Source organism: Haliaeetus leucocephalus, unplaced genomic scaffold (genome assembly GCF_000737465.1).
Source record: "Haliaeetus leucocephalus isolate CR32 unplaced genomic scaffold, Haliaeetus_leucocephalus-4.0 Scaffold151, whole genome shotgun sequence".
In the NCBI taxonomy this organism is placed as follows: domain Eukaryota; kingdom Metazoa; phylum Chordata; class Aves; order Accipitriformes; family Accipitridae; genus Haliaeetus; species Haliaeetus leucocephalus.
Window position 1 is genome coordinate 175,484 of NW_010972587.1, and position 20,853 is coordinate 196,336.

Here is a 20,853-nt window from a genome sequence, read left to right on the forward strand (position 1 = left end):
GCTCTGCTGGCATTGGCATTGCAAGTAAATGCCTTAGTCTGGCAGGATATTCTGCTTCACTTGAAGAATCCTTCTTCTTGGCTGAGAAGCTGTATTTGTTACCCTGTTCAGCTGCCATCACCTGCAGAAGATGACCATGGTGATAATTACTGAGTAGATTAAGGGTTAAACAGTGAAGTTCTTGGTACTGTCACAGCATAAAGGCTGCAATCTTATATTCCAACTTGCAAAAAAGCTGCATCAGAAACCCACACAGCTCTAATTGGAAATCAATAAGCTTTCTATTAATACTCAGATTAATCCTCCAGAGCCAGAATTCAGCTTTAGATGCCTGCAGTTTTATAACACATGGATAGTTGGCCATGCTAAACCTGGCATTGCCCTCTATTTCTCATTTCCTCTCAGTTTAATCTTCCATGAGGTCTCTCTGAAACTAATGCACATGAAATAAAACAGCTGTCCTGATCCACTTTCTTATCAGCACTTTCAGTCTGTCTTTTTCATCCAAGATAGTGAATTAAATATGAGATCTGATTTGACACAGAACAAGAGAAAAACACCAAGAGACTTTTACTTTTAGAAACAATATTTTTTAAGATGGAGGTCTTTGAAATATGGATGTGCTTTACTATAAAAGTTGAGTGGCTGTTTTAGTAAGCGTAACACAAATTTCCCTTCTATAAACACGAAGGAGAGAGGTTAACCTATGTGTGCTTGATTGAACATGACATCTTTATTCTGTTTTCTTCAAATGGTTCAGCAACTGTTTTTTGGAGAGCCACTGTCCCATATGCTGTAACTACCTGGATACTCACCTGGACTGAAAGCTTAGTCTTTCTGGAGGTTAAAACAGCCCTCTGCAGTCAGATTTCAGAGAGCAGCCTGATCACTAGTTGTTAGTACACCTAAGGCAAGGTGTGAGGGGTTTCTTTCTCTTCTATACGCAGGTTTAAGCATGGTAAATAGGTTGAAAACTCTGACGCAGTGTCTGCATCTGTTTGTCTGTCTGTCTCCCTCTCTGTCTTTGTCTCTCCTTTTTCAAATAAGTAAGAAGAAGGGGAGGGGAACATGATCCCATGAGTCCTAATCGTTTGTAACAGCTGTGAAGGAGGTATGCATATAAACAGTGCGCACATGCACATAGTCTACAGTGGACTGAATTCAAATTGCTTCTTTACCCAACTGCATCACTTAACTTGCGAGTCCTGGAGGGAAGAATTATTTAAAACTGTGGTTGGGCACCCAGAACGGGTGGCTGGGAGCTGAGGGATGCCCTAAAGCAGCGTGCTGACTGCCCATGCCAGGCATTGGCCTCTGAATGGGACAGATCTCTCCTGTTTGAATAAAGAACATTGCTTTGTATGCAACTGTTAGCAGACTGATGTGCCACTATTGGGTGACAGAGAGGTTTGTGATATATCTGCCATTACCTGGAAGCTCACTGAGCAGAAGCTGAGGATATTGTTTACTGTGTAATGTGGGGAAAAAATTAAGGAAACAATCACTTGTTACATTACTGCTGTGACATTTTAAAAATATATTCAGCTGTTCCTCTAAAATATTAACTAATCATGAATAATGCAAACCAAGGATGTTTAAAATTCAAGAACAAACACAACTTTATGTTCTACCAATTAGGTTTCAATTACATTCCAGTGTTATTCTCACCCTCAGAAAAAGGCATAAATTATGACTTTCTGCATTTACTAACATGATGTACATTGCTGGCTCTGTCTGAGCATGGGAAATAAGGTGTTTACAGTAAATATGTTTTCACTATTGGGAAAGGATGTTAAACCATTCTTATTGCATCAAAAAGCATTTAGATGGGTCCCTACTGCTAGAGGCCATTTTGTGGGTTTTTATTTGGGCACAGACATGGTGAGCAGGAATTGCTTCATTTTCAGTTTGGTGCTGGCATTGATGTAGATGGTAGAGTTATGTCAGGGTGGGTTTAAATAGATGATCTGAGGCTTACATATGACAGTAACACTGAAAAGCCCACTTGTATATGGAGTCTCAGACCTTTTCTATGTAAATACAGTGACTGCACATATGTATCTGATAAACAAATGCAAACATACTGCCATACTTGTACACTTGATCTCTTTTCTAAAACTGTCCTTCAATCTTTGCAACAGAATGAGAATACTAAATACTTACTGTCTTGACCCCAGTATTGTATTTTAATTTAGAAGATATTTTGTAAAACACTTCAAAGACAGAAGAATTTCAGGACAGAAAATTTTAGTGATAATTTGTGACTAGGGATATTGGAATGATGTTCCTCCTTTTTAAGTTGTTTTCTTTTCCCTTTATTGTGTTTTCAGTGTTGCGATCTTGGATACCACGCTAGTCTGAACAGAGCCCTAAGAACATACCTTTCTGCAGAGTATAACCTTGAAACTTCCAGGCATGAGGGCTTAGACATCATTGAAAATGCAGTTGACAGCTTGGAGCCACGAAGTGACAAGCAGAGATTCATGGAAATGTACCCCACTGCTTTTTGTCCACCAATGAAATTTGAGTTCCAGTCTCACATGGGTGATGAGGTCTGTATACTGACAAGTATCCACACAGTGACTGTTTCTGTTTCTATATACCGAGATAGAGAACTTATCCCCTTTTACAAAGGGTTTAGTAAAATCTGTTGTTGCTACCCAAAAGCAAGTGGATCAGCAATAACATTTTGCAAAACTGGCAGCACTGTTCTGAGTTTCTTCAGAGTTCTCAAGTAAAAACCATTGTGTGTTATTATATTCTGTATTACTCGTAATGACATTGCTGCGAATTTGCCGGCCAGCCTGTGCTCAGCCCAGCATTGGTGTAAGTAGCGACTTTGTGTCTTCACTACCTGCCTCACCCATAAGAGAGCTTGTGGGTGCTATTTGAGAGCAGCTGCAGAGCTGCTCCAAATTATGCATGCTGAAATGCAGCCTTTTCCCCTTCTTTGTCCCCCATTTTATCATCTGGAGATTTCAAGTGTACAGGTAACCCAGCTGTGCCCTGTTCTGCTCACCAAAGGCCAGTAACAAAGCAGAATGCAGAATCATCTGTGTACATCTTTTATCTGAAGGTAATTCCAGGGTTTGCATTTCTGTGTGATAGAGAAGCAACGCAAAGCAGCCATACAACAAGGCTGTGCTCTGTAGTCATAAGATGCAGTATGTAGTTCCACACCTTGTAACACATAAATACTTTAAATTTAGATGTACGCATTTTATTGTCTGCTTCTTTAAGTTTTAGTAGCTTTGGTAGGAATTTACCTAGTTTTAAGGAGAGCAGCCAAAGACTATTGACTGGTTTTTTTAATTCCTTGCATCTTACAGCTCTTTCTGGTTCTTTGTTAGGTTTGTCAGGTCACTGCCCAGCAACCTGTGCAAGCAGAGCTTATGCTTAGGTATCAGCAACTACAGTCGCGACTGGCCACACTCAAAATAGAAAATGAGGAGGTAAGATCTGTGTCTACAAGGGCTATGCATTGAACACCATTTTCAGGAAGGTGCAGTGTTTTCTACCTTGTCAAAAGCACGTAAATGACCCTGCAATGGCTTCAATCTGTATGAGTTGTTTTAATTTTAAAAATCAAATGCTGGCAAATATGCTAAGGTAGATCTGTGTCTGCTTTATAGAGGTTTGGAAGCTTACTCTTCTACCTGTCCATACATTGACACTACTGAGTTCTGTGTTTTGCAGATGCTTCAGTGAAAACTTGTTAGAGCACTTATTTTTAAAGTTTTGTGGTTGAAAGCAACTGAGCACAGTTATTGTCTTCTGTGACCACCCTCTGTCCAGTCCCCAAATTGCTACTGGTGAAGTACAATGGAATTTGGACTGTCTTTTGTGGTAGCTGAGTCAAAATCTCTTGAGCTCTCAGCTGCAGCTATTTATAAACACGAGTACTGAATGCCTTTGATGGGAATAGCTCACCTAGTAACATAAAATGCATTTTTTTTTAAATACAGTAAAGCTGTGCTGTTCTCTTTCCCTTGCTCTGGCAGCAGAGGGGCCTCCCAGTGGGTATAAATTGCACTTTTATCCAATTTAAGACAGTGTTAGAGGCCCTCAGTTTAAATGGGAATCTGTTCCTAAATTAAAACATAGGGATGATTTAATTTGTTAGTGTAGTTTTGTGATAAGTTTTCAGGATTCCAGTTTTTCTTACTCTATGTTATGTACTGAGTGCTTAGAACAAAGTATTAATGTCCATGAGACATGTACAGTCATCTTTAAAAAATCCCACTTGACTTCAAGGTAACAAAGACAAAAGGAAGGAGAAAGATTATTTCTTTCAGTAAAGTGAAGTGCAAGGTCATAGAGGGAGAAATCTTTTGGCAGGCACAAAAAGCATGTTTGCCTACACTGCAGATGTGTGTAGCGGTGTGCGTGATTCAGTTAAGTTGACTCTGCTAGAGACTCTTCCGAAGCAGAACTGGGAGGTAAATCACATCCTTGTGAATCCTGCCAGTTACTTTATGGCATTGCGGAAACGCTGCATCCCCTGTTCCACTGCCGCTGTGCCCTGGTTTCCACTATGAGCGACTACGCTCTCCCTTGCTCATAGGAAGTGCTGTGAGGCTGGTGTAAATTGTTCTTTCTCCAACCCCCTCCTCCAGCTGTGTATTCCACTTCTGCAGTCTAAACATCACTGTGCTCCTCACCGCAGCACTCTGCAGAATGGTGTCACAGATTTTTATCTTGGAAGAACATGTTGTTCTGGCAGCCAGATCCATGGATGTACGCATTTGATCTAACACGTTGACCACACGTGGGAAAGTTGACCCTTCAGAGCACTGGATCATCTATCTCTATTGCCTGTTGTCCCACATTAGGGGCCATAACCAAATCATGTCACATTTTAATTCTAATTTCAGGAAACTTGCTTGAGATGCTTGAGAATGCTATCCAGTCAACACATGAGTACATCCATGTTTGTGGATTGTACCATGGTAAAGCAGAGAACTAGACAGGAAACCTAATCATGTCATTCTTCTGTTACATAGGTATTTATTACAGTACATCTAATTTTTCACGTTCACACACCAGTTTGTTTGGGGGAGCATGCCATAGAATTATTTTGAGTAATCGGCTTCCCTTTTAAGCTGTTCTGGTATGTATTTATCTTCCCATTTGGTAAACTGTGCTTTTTAACACCAGGTTAAGAAAACAACAGAGGCTACACTGCAGACAATACAAGATATGGTCACCATTGAAGACTACGATGTGTCAGAATGTTTCCAGCACAGTCGCTCAACAGAGTCTGTGAAGTCAACAGTCTCCGAGACATACCTGAGTAAGCCTAGCATTGCAAAAAGAAGAGCTAACCAGCAGGAAACAGAGCAATTCTATTTCATGGTATGTTGGTTGCTTCCTCATTCATGTGATACAGACCAAACACCTGAAGTAAACATTATGCAGAAGTTCCTGGAATTTATGTGTCATAACAGTAATAGATTGATCTGCATCTCTACAGAAGTTCAGAGAATATCTGGAAGGTAGTAATCTCATCACAAAACTTCAAGCAAAACATGACTTGCTGCAGAGGACACTTGGAGAAGGTAAATGTCACACAATAAACTGAAATGTGGTTCCAGACTATACAATGAACCCACTGAAATGCCAAAAGTATGCAGGAAAAAAAACCCACAAAACTTAAAGCTTAATTGTCCAGTAAGCATAGATTTGAGTTTTACCAGTCATAGTTTTGGTGCAGTGGTAAGAGTACGCACTATAAATGGATTTTGTTTCTTCAACAGATATTTATTTCCACTACACAGATATTTAGACAAGTGACTATATTTGGAAATGGAACTGTTGAATGAAAAATCTCATGTCTGAAAGGAGAGCTGACACAGTGCAGGATGATTTAAGAGCTCTGACAAATGTACTGTTTCTACTTCCTAACGATTTCTGTTGACTTGAGGTTTCTTTAAGAGTTGTGGGAGAGTGATATTTTTTTAAACATGCAAAATTATCCAGGATGCATCTCTTACCATGGACTCACTAGTGCAATATTTCTGACACATGGACATGAACAACCTTCTTGCAGCCTAACAACTCAATGGAGCGTTTATGAAACCTAAAAGGTGAAATCCAGACCTCACTAATGTCAGTAGTGAGACTCTTATAGACTTAATTTAATGTTGGGTTTCTACAAAGTATTTGTGTATTGTCAACTGGAATGAATGAAAACTTAATGAATAGCTCTGTACATGTTGATCATCATTATTGCATATAAAATTATTGCATTACAAAAAAAATTATTGTACTACAAATTATGATAGCAGAAAATTATCCATTGTCCTGAACACTCTCCACAATTTTTAAAAATGTACCTTAAAATATAAACCAAGTCAGCAGATATCCATGATCAAATGAAATAGAGCTGAATTAGGGCAGTAATGAATCAGGCACTATGCACAGCTCCAGCTCACCTCTTACCAGCCCTCCCAACAGGCATTTCCTCATGGATCAAAGGGAAAAGGAGAATCACACTGCAAGCCTTGAGGACTAGCCACACAGAGTGTTACAGACTTGAGAGGAAGTGAATTACACCACAGAGACTAAAAATCCTGTCCTGAAGTTTAAAGACTATAATTCAAAGTTCAGACTCAAGAAAGGAAACTTGTTCTCTAAAGAGTGTCTCTAAAGGATGTGTCAATTTATTTTCTTTTTACTGCCAAAAATCTGTTGTTAATCAGATCTCTTCTTGCTTTTAATACAAAAGCCCAGCTCCACAAATCCAGCTGTGGAGGTGCCTAAAGAGCTATTAACATTTCAGTGGCTATGACCCAAACAAAACCCCTGTCCAGGGAGTGACTGAGGTTGGGGGTAGGAAATACACAGCATTTTCTTGGAAGGATGGACTGTAGAAGATGGTAGCTGTTTTTAGACAACTAACTACATTATGTTCTTTCTTATGACAGTTTTCATTTAATAGGATTTTTTTTTTGAATGTGTGTATTGAGCAGTTTATTCACACAAAACAATGTGCAGCTGATGTTAGTCAAAAAAGAGGAACATTTTCCTCCAAAGGCTCACAAAAAATGTATTTGTTAAAAATTAAATGTTTGTTATTTGGAAGCCCAGTAAAATGCATGATCATTTACTGAAAGGAGAAAGATAAAAGGCAACAGGTTCTGTTGCCTAATGCATGTTGGAAAAAAATAAAGAAGTGTATGAAAGGAAATCCAAAGAAAAACTTCTCAGCAGGGTGACCTAAGTGACAAATTGCCATCAGGCTCTGGGCTGTTCTGCCATGCTCAGGCATGCTTGGACTGTTCTGTTTGAAGAGTTCCCTTCAACCCACCAGCTGTAACCCCACGTAGTTAATCTGTGTTGCCCACAGTGGTTTTGCACATGGTTGTTGCATCATCATAGCATAGCACGTACAAATAGTACCTCAAATGTATACATCCGCATTCAAAGCCGATACTTGGAGAAAAAGCCATCATTCATACAGGTTAAAAAGTTCAAGTACCACCTTCTATTGAGGCATGTCCTGCATTACAATGCACACGCCTGGGAAGGACCTGGATTCTGTACAAATGGAGATAGTTGAAAGGGTAGAATTACAGTGGAATTAAGAACATTATTGCTGTACCTAGTATAGAAATGGATCTGTAGGAAGTGAACTGCTCCCCTGCTCCACTCAAACTGCCTTTTCTGGAAACTTTCATGTCAGCAAACAAATAAAACAGGGTGGTGAGTTATTAAGTAACGCGGAAGAGAATGCAGGGAGAGGGAGAGGATTGTCTGAACTGCAAGTTTTCCTTTGGCACCCTCTCTTGCTTTTATTCAAACCTGTACAGTGTAAGTATGTAGGCTGAATAAATCCAGATTCCAGTCTGGTGTCCACAACATTGACAGCATTTGGCTTCTATTCCAGTTCATCACCTGCCTACTACAGTCTGTTGCTGTTTATGGACACAGCAGATACGTATTCATGATCTGCACAAGCGAGATAGATGAAGTGCTCTGTGCTGAGTCTGCATCTACAAATTTGGAAAACTAAATGAGAAATACTCAAATTAAGTTGATAGTAAACTTAGGAAGCACACTGATACTTACATTAATTCTGACCCAAGGCTCATCTATTGAATGAACAAAGGAACACAGCAAAGGGAAATGCAAGAAAGAGAATAAGCAGTTGTAAAAGAAATGGCCCCTGTGTCCCAGACAGTTTTTGCCCTAATCTGTTAAATATCAGAGATGTGTTTAAAATCCCCCAGACTCGGGATTTGTAACATCTTTTGTTTTATTAGCATTAATTATTGGGATTCTTAGTCTCAATGAACTTCCCTTGGTAACATGAGTGGGGAGAAGTCCTTGGTCTACCCTTTTTCTGTCACAGATTATTTTACATACTCTTCTTTCATCCCTCTTTTTCACCTCTCTAAAATAGATGCCAACAATCTTTACATGTCTTATTAATGCCAGAGATTTTTCCCGGAGCTTATTTTTTGTGCCACCTTCTGTGGATCCCCACTCTTCTGGTACTGCAAAATATATGTTCAGATTAGGGATTTCAGTACTGTGCAGTATTTCAGGTGCACCTGGACATTGCCACACAATATTATGTTTTGCATATCACTGTTTTGCATTCTTTCTGCAGTGTGACAAGCTTTTTTGGTGTCACTTCCAAATTGAGCGGTGTACTTAGACCTAGCCTGAGTGATTTTCAGAGTCAGAGTCAGTATAATTATCTATAGTTCCATTAGCTGCATAGGTGTTTAATTATTGCTTCCCTACTATCTTGCTTGAACCTGTTAATACTGAATTTCATTTGCCATTGTATGTCTTGTTCCTTAACATGGTTAAACCCCTCTGAAGAGCTTCACAGTTTTGTCAGGACTTGATACAAAAATATTTCAGTCATCTGCACAGTATTCTGCCTCCTTAGCTGCTGTGATCTCTCCAAGACATTAATAAATGTATTATGTATTACATAAATGGTCCTAATGGGCAGGCTTGAGTAAATGACTGTTACACTTTTGTCGTGATGAAAAAAGACCATTTAATTCCACTCAGTTTCCCTTTTCTTCATTAGTTTTTGATCAATGAGAATATTTTGCCACTCAATCCATGGCTGTTTAGTTGCTTTAGTTGCCTCTTGTGAAGAAACTTATCAGGGGCCGTTCAAAGTCTAAGTAAATTAATTCAACTGATTCTCCTTTATACAGTATTTTACTGACATGTTCAAAGAATTCTAATAAATTAATAAGGCACAATTTTCCTTTGGGAAAACTAGGCTGATTGGAACTTATCATACCATGACCTTCCTACTGTTTCATTATTTTGCTTTTCATTATCATGAGTTGACACGATGCACGTGCCTAACTTACTGGTCTGTTGTTCTGCAAAGGTTACCGGAATGTGGTATTTGCCTCTTTACAATTCTCTGCAGTTCTCTGTGGTGTTTCCCAGTGATAGCATTGTATTTATTTCCTGCAATACACAGACAAAAGAGAGGAAGGAGTCTTTCAATAGCAAGCCATTGGTGTCTAGAGCTCTGCATTTTCGGCACTGAACAGGTTTTAGGCACAAGGGGAGATGGAATCTAATCTAGGCACAGCTGTATTTCTATACTGATTTAGCCACTAAAACACATGAGCACGAAAAATAGACATTGTTTGGAGTTTTACTGCAAATTATTTACAGTATCAAGTGACTCTTTAATCTGTGGGCAGGCTTCTTAAAAGTTGTTCCATAACATGGGTCGTGTTTGTATTTTAAATGTAATTGTGGAGATGGTAGATAACTGCACTGCCCTGTTTGTTGTAGAATTGTATGTCTTTTGCTGGTAACATGAAAGTTAGGATTAAAAGTAATTTGCCAAGCATAATTTAGATACAAAAAAAATCTACCTAGAACCTACAAATGATTGTTTCCTGTCTATTGAACTTTTCTAGGTCACAGGGCTGAGTACATGACAACAAGGTAAGATATTTTTATTTTACTTGATACAGAGTTACAAATGTAATAAAATCTTAGAAATTACAAATTTTAGAATAAGTTTGTAAGGGTATATAACATTGTTGTTGTAGCTGTTGTTACATAAATTGTGTACAGGCCCTGTGTGTTTTAATATTCAGCATTTCCATTTCTGCATGCTGATGGGTGAAGGACCAGACTGTCATCTTCCTCATTCTTGTGAGCTGCTTAGGCCAGTGTCAAGGGTGGGACAAGCTGGGAGATCCTTAAAAATATTTGTGCATCAGACATCAAATCTGGATACTGCGGGGGGCTTTTTGGTGCTAGAAAAAAATTTTTTTCAATTGCTAGAGACACCTCACCTCTCATAGTTTGTAATTCACTTGGTCAGGATACACAGTTATATACACAGAGTATATACTTTATATTCTATATGGAGAGAGTGTAGAGAGGGAAAGAGAGAGAGAGTATAAGTTATGTACATAGCACCTGATACAGAGCTGAATTTAGGGGATAGGCTGCATCTTTGGTAACCTCGTTGGGGACAGGAATACCTGCCTCGCCCAGCATCCATGTGTTTGATACTCAAATGGGTCTATATATTCACAGAAGAAAAGGGATATAGTGCTAGATCTCCCTGTTTTGTGCAGCACATACTTACTCTGTTGTGTAATGCTACACCTGCAATGCTGCCTGCAGACATAAACACAGACAGCACTACAGACCCCGGGGTATCCGGCTGTGGGCGGCAATGGCAACTCTTTGAATTTGCAGCTGCCAGTTGTGTCTGTCACTGCAACAGGCCACTTCCCATCCTGGTGACAGCCGGAACATACAGCCCAGCTTTCCGGGTCTCACTATTCCTTTCCCTTTCCATGCAATACATCCTTGCTCAATGCCTTCTCTTACTCCTTTTTGCTTCCTGGACAGGAATGGCCTCACCACCACCCCTCATCTTTGAATTAAAAAAAAAAAAAAAAGTCTTGCCCTCCCAGCTAAGAAGTTTGGATCCAGCTCTGGCTCTGCCTTTGCTGGACCACTTGGTTTTATATAATTTCTTCTGCCTGGCCCCTGTATTCCTGGGGACCTCTGTACAGACTTCAGACCAGCCTTTCTCCCACCACTCCATCGTCCATTTTAGCTCTCTAAAGTTAGACTTAATTCACCTTCTTTCCTTACACAACGCCCATTGAAAAGCAGTATCAAGTCAGGGTGTTCTTCCCAACTGCTGACACTAATTCTGAGACCTGTGCCTTTAACTCTGCCCCCAGATGCTACCAGGAATGCATGGAAGTCAGCAAGCTTATGTCTAATGAGAAAAATGTTCTTTCTTGACTCCAAAGCAGGTGACTCATCAGGCTCACATAATCCTAAATTCCCTGCTGTGTAAGCAGCTGAAAGAAGGTGATGGATTTAGACAATAATTTTACCTTAGTAAAGTGGGGAGCAGCTTGAAGCCATCTTACCTCCTATTTTCTCGCAGCTGGTCGCTTAGAGAAAGAAACTCTGAGCGAGCAGGACCTGCCCGTCCGTTCTGCAGCACCAGTTCCCCAGCTCCGGCTGGGACCTGCCCGTTGCCCTAAGGTTCAGTTAAGTTTCCAGACTGCAAGACATACAAATGGAAATGTTCTTCAAGGTCAACATTAAATTGTAGAAGGGAAGAGGATATCTTTAAAGATGAGTTTAAAATAGCAGGTAGTACCCAAACAGACCAAAGTCCCACCACTTAATATTCTATGCATTATTGTTCCTCATTGTTCTCCTCAAACCATTTCATTTTTTACTAATTCCTGAAAAACCTATAGAAACATTGGACTGCTGGTGCAGGGGAGCTAGGGAAGCTGTTGGCATGTAGCGTGCCCTGACATTCACAAAATAAATTGTGACCTAGAGAACAACATTTATTTCCTATAATCTCTTTCAGTTGTAGTCATCATGTGTGTAACACACTAGGTGAACATTTTGCAGACCAAAGTTTTGTGTGTTCTTCCTTTTCTTTTTTTGCGTTTTGCTGCTTTTGTTTGTTTGTTTCAAGTTGATGATATTCTTTTAATTCCTTTAGCTAATTTGCAAGCTATTTCTTTTCTCATGTGAAGTTGTTGATGGTTGGATGTGGAAGGCTAAAGCTGTGTAACCTTCCTGGCTCTAGTTGAAAATGCAGATGGTTTGGTTTTGAAGCATCTTAGGAGTGTGCTGAGCAGCTTTAATTTGCATTTGAAGCTTCTCCAGCATGAAGGAACTTTTCTGCTTGATAAGAGGTGCTTCGGGTGGCCTGTGTTCTGCCGTGGCTGGCAGGATGAATTCCAGTGGTTGCTGCACATTTCATGCATGACCGCAACAAAAAAGGCCATTCCGATTGTGCCATGTTTGGAATAAATGTATATGGTAAAACTGCAAAGGAGCAATTCATAAAGAATGTCAATATTTATCCATAAGCAATGTGTTTTTAATGGGGGAGTTCTCCACTCTTCAATCACTGTTACACTTAAATTTGATGGGAAGTCTTTATTTGATAAATGTGTTTATTTCTCCCTTTACAATGTACTGTTGTTTTGCCATGAGCTTACAGACATTTCATTTTATTGTGTGACTTAATTCTACCTTGCTCAGTAATCATATTCCCTTCCCTTAGGCCTCCAAATCTTCCCCCTAAGCCCCAGAAACACAGGAAGCCCAGACCCCGATCACAGTATAGTGCTAAGTTGTTTAATGGTGATTTGGAGTCATTCATCAAGGTACTGGCACCAGCCACCCCAGTGGCTGATCTCAACACTTCTTACTATAATGGTCACCACCTCACGTGAGCTGAGGCAGATCATTATGTTTAAGTCTGTCCTGGGGCTCTTTTCTTTCCCGGTTGATCAATATAATACTTCCTGAAGTCAGAGGGAAAGAGAGGGATTGATTTCTCACATTAGCCTCCCTACGATTTCATTAATCAAGTAGGGATTAATCAAGTTAATCAAGTATCGGCAGCTTGGTTTTATTAGGAAACTTAGCATCGTGTAGAAGATAGGATGTAGTGGTGCATCCCAGGACTTAGCACAATTTCCTGCTTGCTGTTTTCATTACATTCAGTATTCAAAGCCTGTGGAGAAGCGGTATTACCCTGGGTTTGATATCCAGCCTTTGACTTCCTATGACTTTAGGAATTTATTATATTGTGTGAAATTGTGATCACCGCTATTCTGGATCTTGTATCTTTGCTGTATTTACTATCTTCTTCTTTCTCATACTTTTATTTCTAATAATGCTTCTAGCCGAGGCCGAAGGAACTCTCACACAAGACATCAGGTATAGTTCTGGTAACAAGAGAACCACCTCTGCCTCGCTCTCGGGTTGCATTCATGCCTGGCTCAAAATTAGCTCTTTCAAAGACCTGGAGGGAGAAGTTTGCATTAAGAAATGAGCGTACAAGTACAGCAGACAAAACTGAACCAGAGCACAACTCTGGAGTGATTGTAGTCTTAAATGGTGGATATTTCCTTATTCATTAACAAGCACCTGCCCATCACAGTCAATTAGTGCCTCTGGACACTAGCTGACAGAGCTAAGTGAAAGAAATCTTCAAAAAATAAGTAACAATACATTTATAAATGCAGTGAATTAAATTCCTGAATGCAAGCTCTGTGAACCAGGTTTGAACGTTACAGGGATTATTTTTTTTCTTCCCGTGCAACGTAGCTAGCGGCAGATATTTTGCAGAACAAATTCTGTGCTCAGTGGCACCGTACCAGTTTAGCTGTCTTTGAATCAAGCTTTCAGCCACCCTCAGTACAACTATAGAGAAACTGTTATTATTATGCAGGCAGTGCTGTGAGGTGCAAAGACTTTCAGGAAATCATCACATGATGCAAGAGATGAATATCATGAACAGTTTCTTGCTCAAGGATGAAAGTAAGCAAAGAAGCAGAAACTCCCACAACAAAAAGCCCCTGGATTAGAGAAGCATAGAGCACAGCAGGAGAAATGGTACCCCGTCATTTTCCCTCACAGAGAAGAGGGTTATGCTGCATGGCAATGTGGGTGACAGGGCTTACTTACAAATGGAGAGCCCTACATAGTCTTTCAAAAGGAAGGAGGAAAAGAAAGCTGGTAGCCTTATCACGGATTTGCCAGTGTGGGAGCTAACCTAGGAAAGCGTCCCTGCCCAAAGACCATGTCATTCTTGATAGGGATGAGTCATTTTGACAGGCACAAAAGGATTACAGCTAGTGAAATACAGTATCACACCAAATTGCTTTTTGTTACATTTTTGCCTCATAAGAAATGGTAATTAGTCCCAAACATACATTCACTGACTACACACATCAGATTAAATTCACAGCAGCGGTAGGGTCACTGTTCTTGACATTTCACCAACACAGATTGTTACTTCAAATTATTTTCCTGTCATTAGATCCAAAATCCAAAGCTGTTAGTTTAGATTATTTCACGGACTTACTTAACTACAAAGTTGTGCATGGTTCTGAATAGATTCTCCAAAACCACGTATGAAAGTAATTTATTTTTTTGTAATTTCTTACTGCAAACACTATCTTTTCCAAGGCTTTACATTCTTTGCATGAACCAGTGTACTAACAGGAGTTATGGGTGCATGTTGTGCATGTTTTCTAATACTCTGCTCTTTTGGAGAGCCAGGCTGCTCAGTGTTGGCGAAGATGACAGTATTCCTGGGTTTAGCAACTGAACTGTTCCATGTTGGGGTGTTATTCAGCTGTTACTGAATCATGAACACGACTCAAACAGAAAATGCTCATCCAGACATTATTGGTTCTTGGCTAGCCAGTCTTTGCTAGGTTTTAAATTAAAAGACAAACAAGCCACGATTTAAATAGCATAATTAGCAGTACAGTCTTTTGTAGGCCCCACTAAAACAACATGGAGTACACAGAAGATCAGGTGTTAGGTTATCTCAGGAAGTGCATTGTTTCATTGCTTCGCTGTGTGTTATTTTTTGAACTTTTTTTAGTAGTTGGCTTTTCTTCTACTTGGGCTTAATTCATGAACTTCCCACTAGTGTAACTTAGCATGAAAATGAAGGACTAGTTTGTAAGAGGAAATGTGTATTTTGAGTTACAGGGTGCTTTTGAATTCATGGCTTCGTAATACAGACTGGTTTTGTATCAAACTTTCAAATGAATTAGTCAATTCTCTGAGAGCTTATATATTTGAAATTCATTTGGGAAAAAAATTACAGCTTCCAAGACAAGAATTTCAAAGGTACCTATTATTTATGAAACAGTAATTTTTCCAGCATAAGCACCAACTTTTCTAAATAATTTTAAATCATATGATTCATGTCTTTAATAGATATTTGATGACTTGTAGTCATTAATGTCCTTGGGCTAAAACATCCATTTTTTAAATGCCAAAACACACAGACAAAGGACTGTGACAGTTCTTTTGGAAAATCAGCAGTTGAAAAGAAAAAGACAAATAACTCACTGAAAGTTAGTGTATAGTCATCTTCTCCCCATCCCATCACAGGCATTTTTTTCTCCTTTATTAAAACACTTGTACTTAACTGAAGATGTAGCTATAGACCTGCTGCCGTATCACGGCTGAGACCAGGAGCTTCGATTCCTGAGCTCTGCCAGCTGCAGGCGGGGAGGTGCAGGCTGTGACCTCCCTTTCCCAGTACCTTTCTGCCTACAGAAGAGGCGGCTGAACCCCATGCTCAGCTCAAAGTGGCTGCTGTTCACCACCCGGTGTATTACCAGCTAGTTAGAGCAGCCTGAAACAACGCGCCAGGCCATCGTCTGCCCTGTGTGAGGACACGCACATCAGCAGAACACGCAGGAGTGCTCTCAGGTCAGAGGGGGACACCTGGTACCCCATGCAATGGCATTCTTCTCCAAGAACATTTCTGATAGTCCAGCAGGTCCAGAAAAAGCCTTGTCAACTGTTTGTGATCAACATTTTTACCAAAAGAAAAAGCATCTCGAGGAATTAGGTCCTGTGTGATTAGGTCCATGTAGGATTTTCTCCACCAGGAAAAGAAAGGTAAGTTAAATGGATGCAGAGGGATCATCTTCATCATGAATTATTATTCTTAATAATAAACTTTTTAAAAGGCAAATTCACTGCTTTAACTCATTTTGCTTCAAAAATCTAAAACACATGCATGACCTTAGATGTCACATACAGTGTTAGCCGGATACAGTGGCAGAGGTAGAGAATGAAGTCTCTGAATTTCCCGATTTAATTATTTTAATGAAGAATTGTAATCCTTTCTCTTCACCTGTTGCTTTCCCTCCCTCCCTAAATGGGAAGAGAACTCTGTTAGAAATTATATTTTTTCTTATGTGTTTTTTTGCCAGCACTGTATGTCCATCTGGATTGACCAAGAAAACACATTTTCACATTCATTCCAGAGCAGGGAGCTTTCCTCTTTCCAATCTGCAGTTCACTCTTTCCGCTTTTGTTTTTCCAGGATTCAGGACAAGTCATTCCTCTCATAGTGGAAAGCTGTATCAGATTTATCAATTTATATGGTAAGCTCTGAAACATACTATGTAATTTCATTATTGCCCTGACTTTTTCGCATATCTTTTTCATAATGCATTTACCATCACAGCTTTGTTTTTAAAATAGAGATTAAAAGTATTTTAAAAACTAGATTAATTTCTCACCACTGTCTCCCATCTTTGCTGCAGGTCTTCAGCATCAGGGAATTTTCAGAGTGTCTGGTTCCCAGGTGGAAGTCAATGATATTAAAAATTCATTTGAGAGAGGTAATTGCATTTTCATTTATTCGAGCACCTTAATATCTGACATTTAAAAATCTTCTAAATTCTAATTACTTTTTTGGCTGTTTAAGCAGTTTGTATGCACTTTGTGTACTGCACCTAAAACTTTGCACTGTCATGTGCTTGAAGATGAAGTATAATGATGACATGTACATATTTTTCCTCTGTTATGTCCTCGGAGCTTGAGCCTGTTTTTCATTTTGTTTAGATGAAGCATATGACTCTTGAATCAATCGTAAACTTTATTTTTTTGTTAATTATAAACTGCAAATAATAGCTTGCCTATATTTTATTTTAAAGATCCTCAGAAAGGAAAGATTATGGGTTTTAATTAGGTTCAAGAGTCTACTTAACACAATTTGAGAACCCTGTTAATTGATCTTCTGGAATACGAGTGCTCAACTTTCTGGTCCCTCTGCCAAAGTGGCATCACGATCAGTGAGAATACGGGCTGTGAAAGGGTCGTTCCATTTTCAACCACTGTTTTCATGCCTAAAGGAAACTTCAGCCCGTGAGGAGGAATTATGGGAAAGATACCAGGAAGTGAAAACAGCTTTTTAAACATGAGCGGCTTGCAACACCCAGACTAAGATTGCTCTACTGGGAGAGCGAGGATCCAGCAATCCCCTAATTGTGTTAACACAATACTAGTTGCCATTTTTTTTAAATCTTACATTCTCTTTCCTTGGGTCTTAGAAGCTGGTTTTTCAATTTCCAGAAGAACCTTTTGCAGATCGTCTGCTAATGAGAAAACCCTTGCAGCAATAAGTCTTGTGACTAAAAGCATGAAAAAATATGCACAGCATTTTTCTCCCTAGGATTAGTTATGTATCTTGTTAAACCTGATCTCGTCTTTGACAAGATACATGAAGCAGCTGTTTTTACAGTCTGAGTAAAGCCACATCCTCCTATTCTCCAGCTTTTAAATCTGCCTTATTGTTAACTGCCTCTCCTAGGTAGTGTTATTCTGGAAGATATATACATTTTGAAGTGTTTCAGATTAAGTCTTTAAAATGACATGTAGTTCAGTCCTGGCTGAGGTTTCAGTTAGGGTTTCAGTTCCTATACAGTGTTTTCACAAAATGGTTGCACATATTCCTGAATGTTTTGGGTTTTTTCAGAATGAAGACTGAACTCCAATTAAAAGAGTTATCTAACTCAATTTGCTTTATGTAAGCTCCCAAAGAATAGTCTGAGAAACCCTATTCAATTAAGAACATTTGGCTTTTGTATTTTCCTAACTGTAAATCACAACATGTCCATAAATACCTAGTTGGAAGTTCAGGACCTCAGAGATCACTATGTTATGTAATTTAAAGGAAGCTTTATTTAGGCTGCTGGTTTTAGCCTGGGATTTCTAAATCAGTGTTTATTATCTTACTTGAATGCTTGCATTGCCACCTCCCACACACTAAAAACAACAAAAAAACCCCACTCACTTCTAAAAATGTTGCATGCAAGAATGCTTCTTCATGTGTGTTTCATTCACTTTATTTACTTTTTAAGGTGAAAATCCTTTGGCAGATGACCAAAGTAACCATGACATTAACTCAGTTGCTGGAGTACTGAAGCTCTATTTCCGAGGGCTGGAAAACCCTGTCTTTCCTAAGGAAAGATTTAATGATCTTATTTCTTGTATCAGTAAGTAGAAATCTCTGTTTCTTTCTCAGTAGAATTTTACTTTCATATATACAGTAGCGGCCTGAAAAAAAAGAGCTAACTTCACAGATTTTTCTGAGACAATTTGTTTGCCATCTGTAACAGTCTGGGTCAGTTATTAGTCATACTCACAGCTGTGGTTGTTCCCTTTTTCCAGTGGGATTAATGTACAGTACAACTCTTTGTTTAATAGGACAGGAAGAATATTTTTTAGTATACAAGACATAGTTAAATTTAAACGCATTATTATTATTTTCCTCCGTGCACTGGGGCAGGCAGAAGGGGATGAAGTCATGACTGTGCAAACAGAGTATGTTACTTTCCACAAAGGTTTTCATGCCCCACAGCTTGGATTTGGCACTGGTGAATAAGTAACTAACTGCTCGATGTTGTGTGGTTCTGGACCTTTATTGTGCTCAGGTTAAAACCTGGACCCAACCGGCAGGAAAACCCTTCAGTATGGGAACAGAGGGGAGACGCTGAGTGTTGCTGTGGAACAGCCCAGTCTGACCTCCAACACACAAGCTGTAATGAGATGCCTTGGAGGAGCGTTGCGTGGGTCTGTGCACTGCTGGTGTCTGTAGCTGGACACGGAGAGGTTGTAGTAATTTAGGAAGTTCTCAGTGGATGAGTGAATTGCTCTGGCATGCACAAAACCTCTTCCAGTTCACAGATCTCTGCAGATGTTGAGGAGAGGTGAGGCCAAGCCAATCATCAGTAGTCTTACTGTTCCCTGGGGGTCCATTAGAAGTGGCCAGAGGTGCTAGCTTTGTGGAAGAATTTCCTCCCTTCAACCCTTCCTTCATAACTTGCCTGCTTCAGCCAAATGGAGAAAGAGGCAGTTTCACAGGTAACGAGGGCCAGTCCTTTGGGATATTAATTCGGGCAGGCTCTCTCCAAACTGTGTTATTTGGCAAAGGGGTCTCAGCCCAGCCGTAGGACCACAGATCGATGTGTGCACAGTGGCCTGGGCTGGCCATCAGATGGGCTTTTCTGCTCCTGTCTGAGGGAACCCAGCGTGTGTGGTCTCCTTCCCATGCAGGGAGGATTGCAGTAATTCAGCCTGGAGGTTACAAATACATGGATCGCTGTGATCAGGTCTATGTGCAATATTTTGTGTTTCACGTTTTGCGAGATTTTCTGCTGCTGGTGCTATTTACAGACTCAGTGGTATTGAGGAGTCCTGAAGGACCTCAAAACTGCAGTCTGATCCCTGATGATGAAGGGGACACTGTCTCTTTAGGAAGCATAATCTTGGTTCTGCCTGAGTTCAGCTTTAGCTAACTGCGGTGCCACAGCCCAGAAAATGTCTGCAAGTCATAGAAATTGAAATCTAAAAAGGGATCGTTTTGACTGAGTGATTTTCTGCATGACAGGGATGACGGAACTTTACCTAATAATCCTGCACTGATTTCCATAACTTCTGGATGAATTAAAGCATGTCTGCTGGAAAAATTTATTGATTTAATGGCTTCAGTTGACAGAAAATCTACCACATTCTTGGATAAGCTGTTCAAATGATTAATCACTTTCATAGTTAAACATTTGTACCAGATTTCCTTTTCAAAATTTCTGCTGTCAGATTCTGCCCATTGGATCTCATTATGACTTTACTATTTTGACTAAGCGTTAAGGAAAATATAAATGGTGGTTCTTACATGTGGAGATAGTATTGCACTCTGCTGTATTGAAGAGCTTTAAATAGAATTGTAAAATACCAAGAGTGAGTATTCTGCTTACAGAGATTATACAGGTGAGTGCTTAGGAGATGCAAAAATATTTTCCCAAAACAACCTTTTAAATGTGTTCCAAGAGGAGGAACCTGGATGATTTAAAAGAGTTTCCATTCACCATTGAAGCTTCTGAAGACAGGATGGAGTATTTGGAAAGAGGGGTGGAAGTTCAGTGGACTGAGTATGCGTACATGGCACATGAGCAGGCAGGAGAGATTCACCAACCTCTCAAGCGTCACTGTCTGAGAGGGATCCAGTTCAGTTATCCCAAAATGGTCTTTTATTATTAAGAACTTCAAGAAAAATGACAATGAATACTAGATCCCTAGCATTAGGCCTTGGTTTCCTTCAGATTATTTTCTTGTGAAAGAGTTGACAATCTTTTTTTTAAATAATAGTATCATCCAGCACAGCTGAAATCAGTAACAACCAATAGCCTGGAACAAAGTCACTGCTTTTCACAGCCACATTTTAAAATGGGACAGTTATTGGGAAAGAGGTGTTGCCACCTGATCCTGGTTTAGACTGGCTGTTCTCTGAGGCTGTCATAAATCTGGATTATCATCTCTATGACAGCTTGCCAAAATGAGGTGTAATAACTGGGTAGTTCTGCTCGGTTTGACTTCTGCTATTGCTTTCACAGAAGAAAGCAGAGGATTTTCTTCCTGATAATGTGTTGTAAGAGTCCTAGAACTGTTTCTGGCAGGTTTTGGAGGAAACCAGAGGAGGATGATTTTGTTGCTTGGTTTAGTTTCCACAAGGTTATCGTTAGGGGC

The 20,853-nt window shown here is 39.7% G+C and overlaps 1 protein-coding gene across 3 annotated transcripts in view; it reads left to right on the forward strand.

Annotated features, from left to right (window-relative positions):
- SRGAP1 (SLIT-ROBO Rho GTPase activating protein 1) overlaps positions 1-20,853 on the forward strand; it is a 151,227-nt gene that overhangs the window by 106,359 nt on the left and 24,015 nt on the right. The window contains exons 7-15 of one of the 3 annotated variants that reach the window (XM_010561706.1): positions 2,331-2,552; positions 3,351-3,452; positions 5,158-5,355; positions 5,474-5,564; positions 9,912-9,939; positions 12,566-12,668; positions 16,370-16,430; positions 16,593-16,670; positions 18,192-18,326. In XM_010561706.1, the coding sequence (XP_010560008.1) occupies positions 2,331-2,552; positions 3,351-3,452; positions 5,158-5,355; positions 5,474-5,564; positions 9,912-9,939; positions 12,566-12,668; positions 16,370-16,430; positions 16,593-16,670; positions 18,192-18,326 (1,018 nt within the window). Of the gene's footprint in view, positions 1-2,330; positions 2,553-3,350; positions 3,453-5,157; positions 5,356-5,473; positions 5,565-9,911; positions 9,940-12,565; positions 12,669-13,193; positions 13,228-16,369; positions 16,431-16,592; positions 16,671-18,191; positions 18,327-20,853 lie in introns of all 3 variants that reach the window. The other 2 variants (XM_010561707.1, XM_010561708.1) reach the window with 2 other exon arrangements.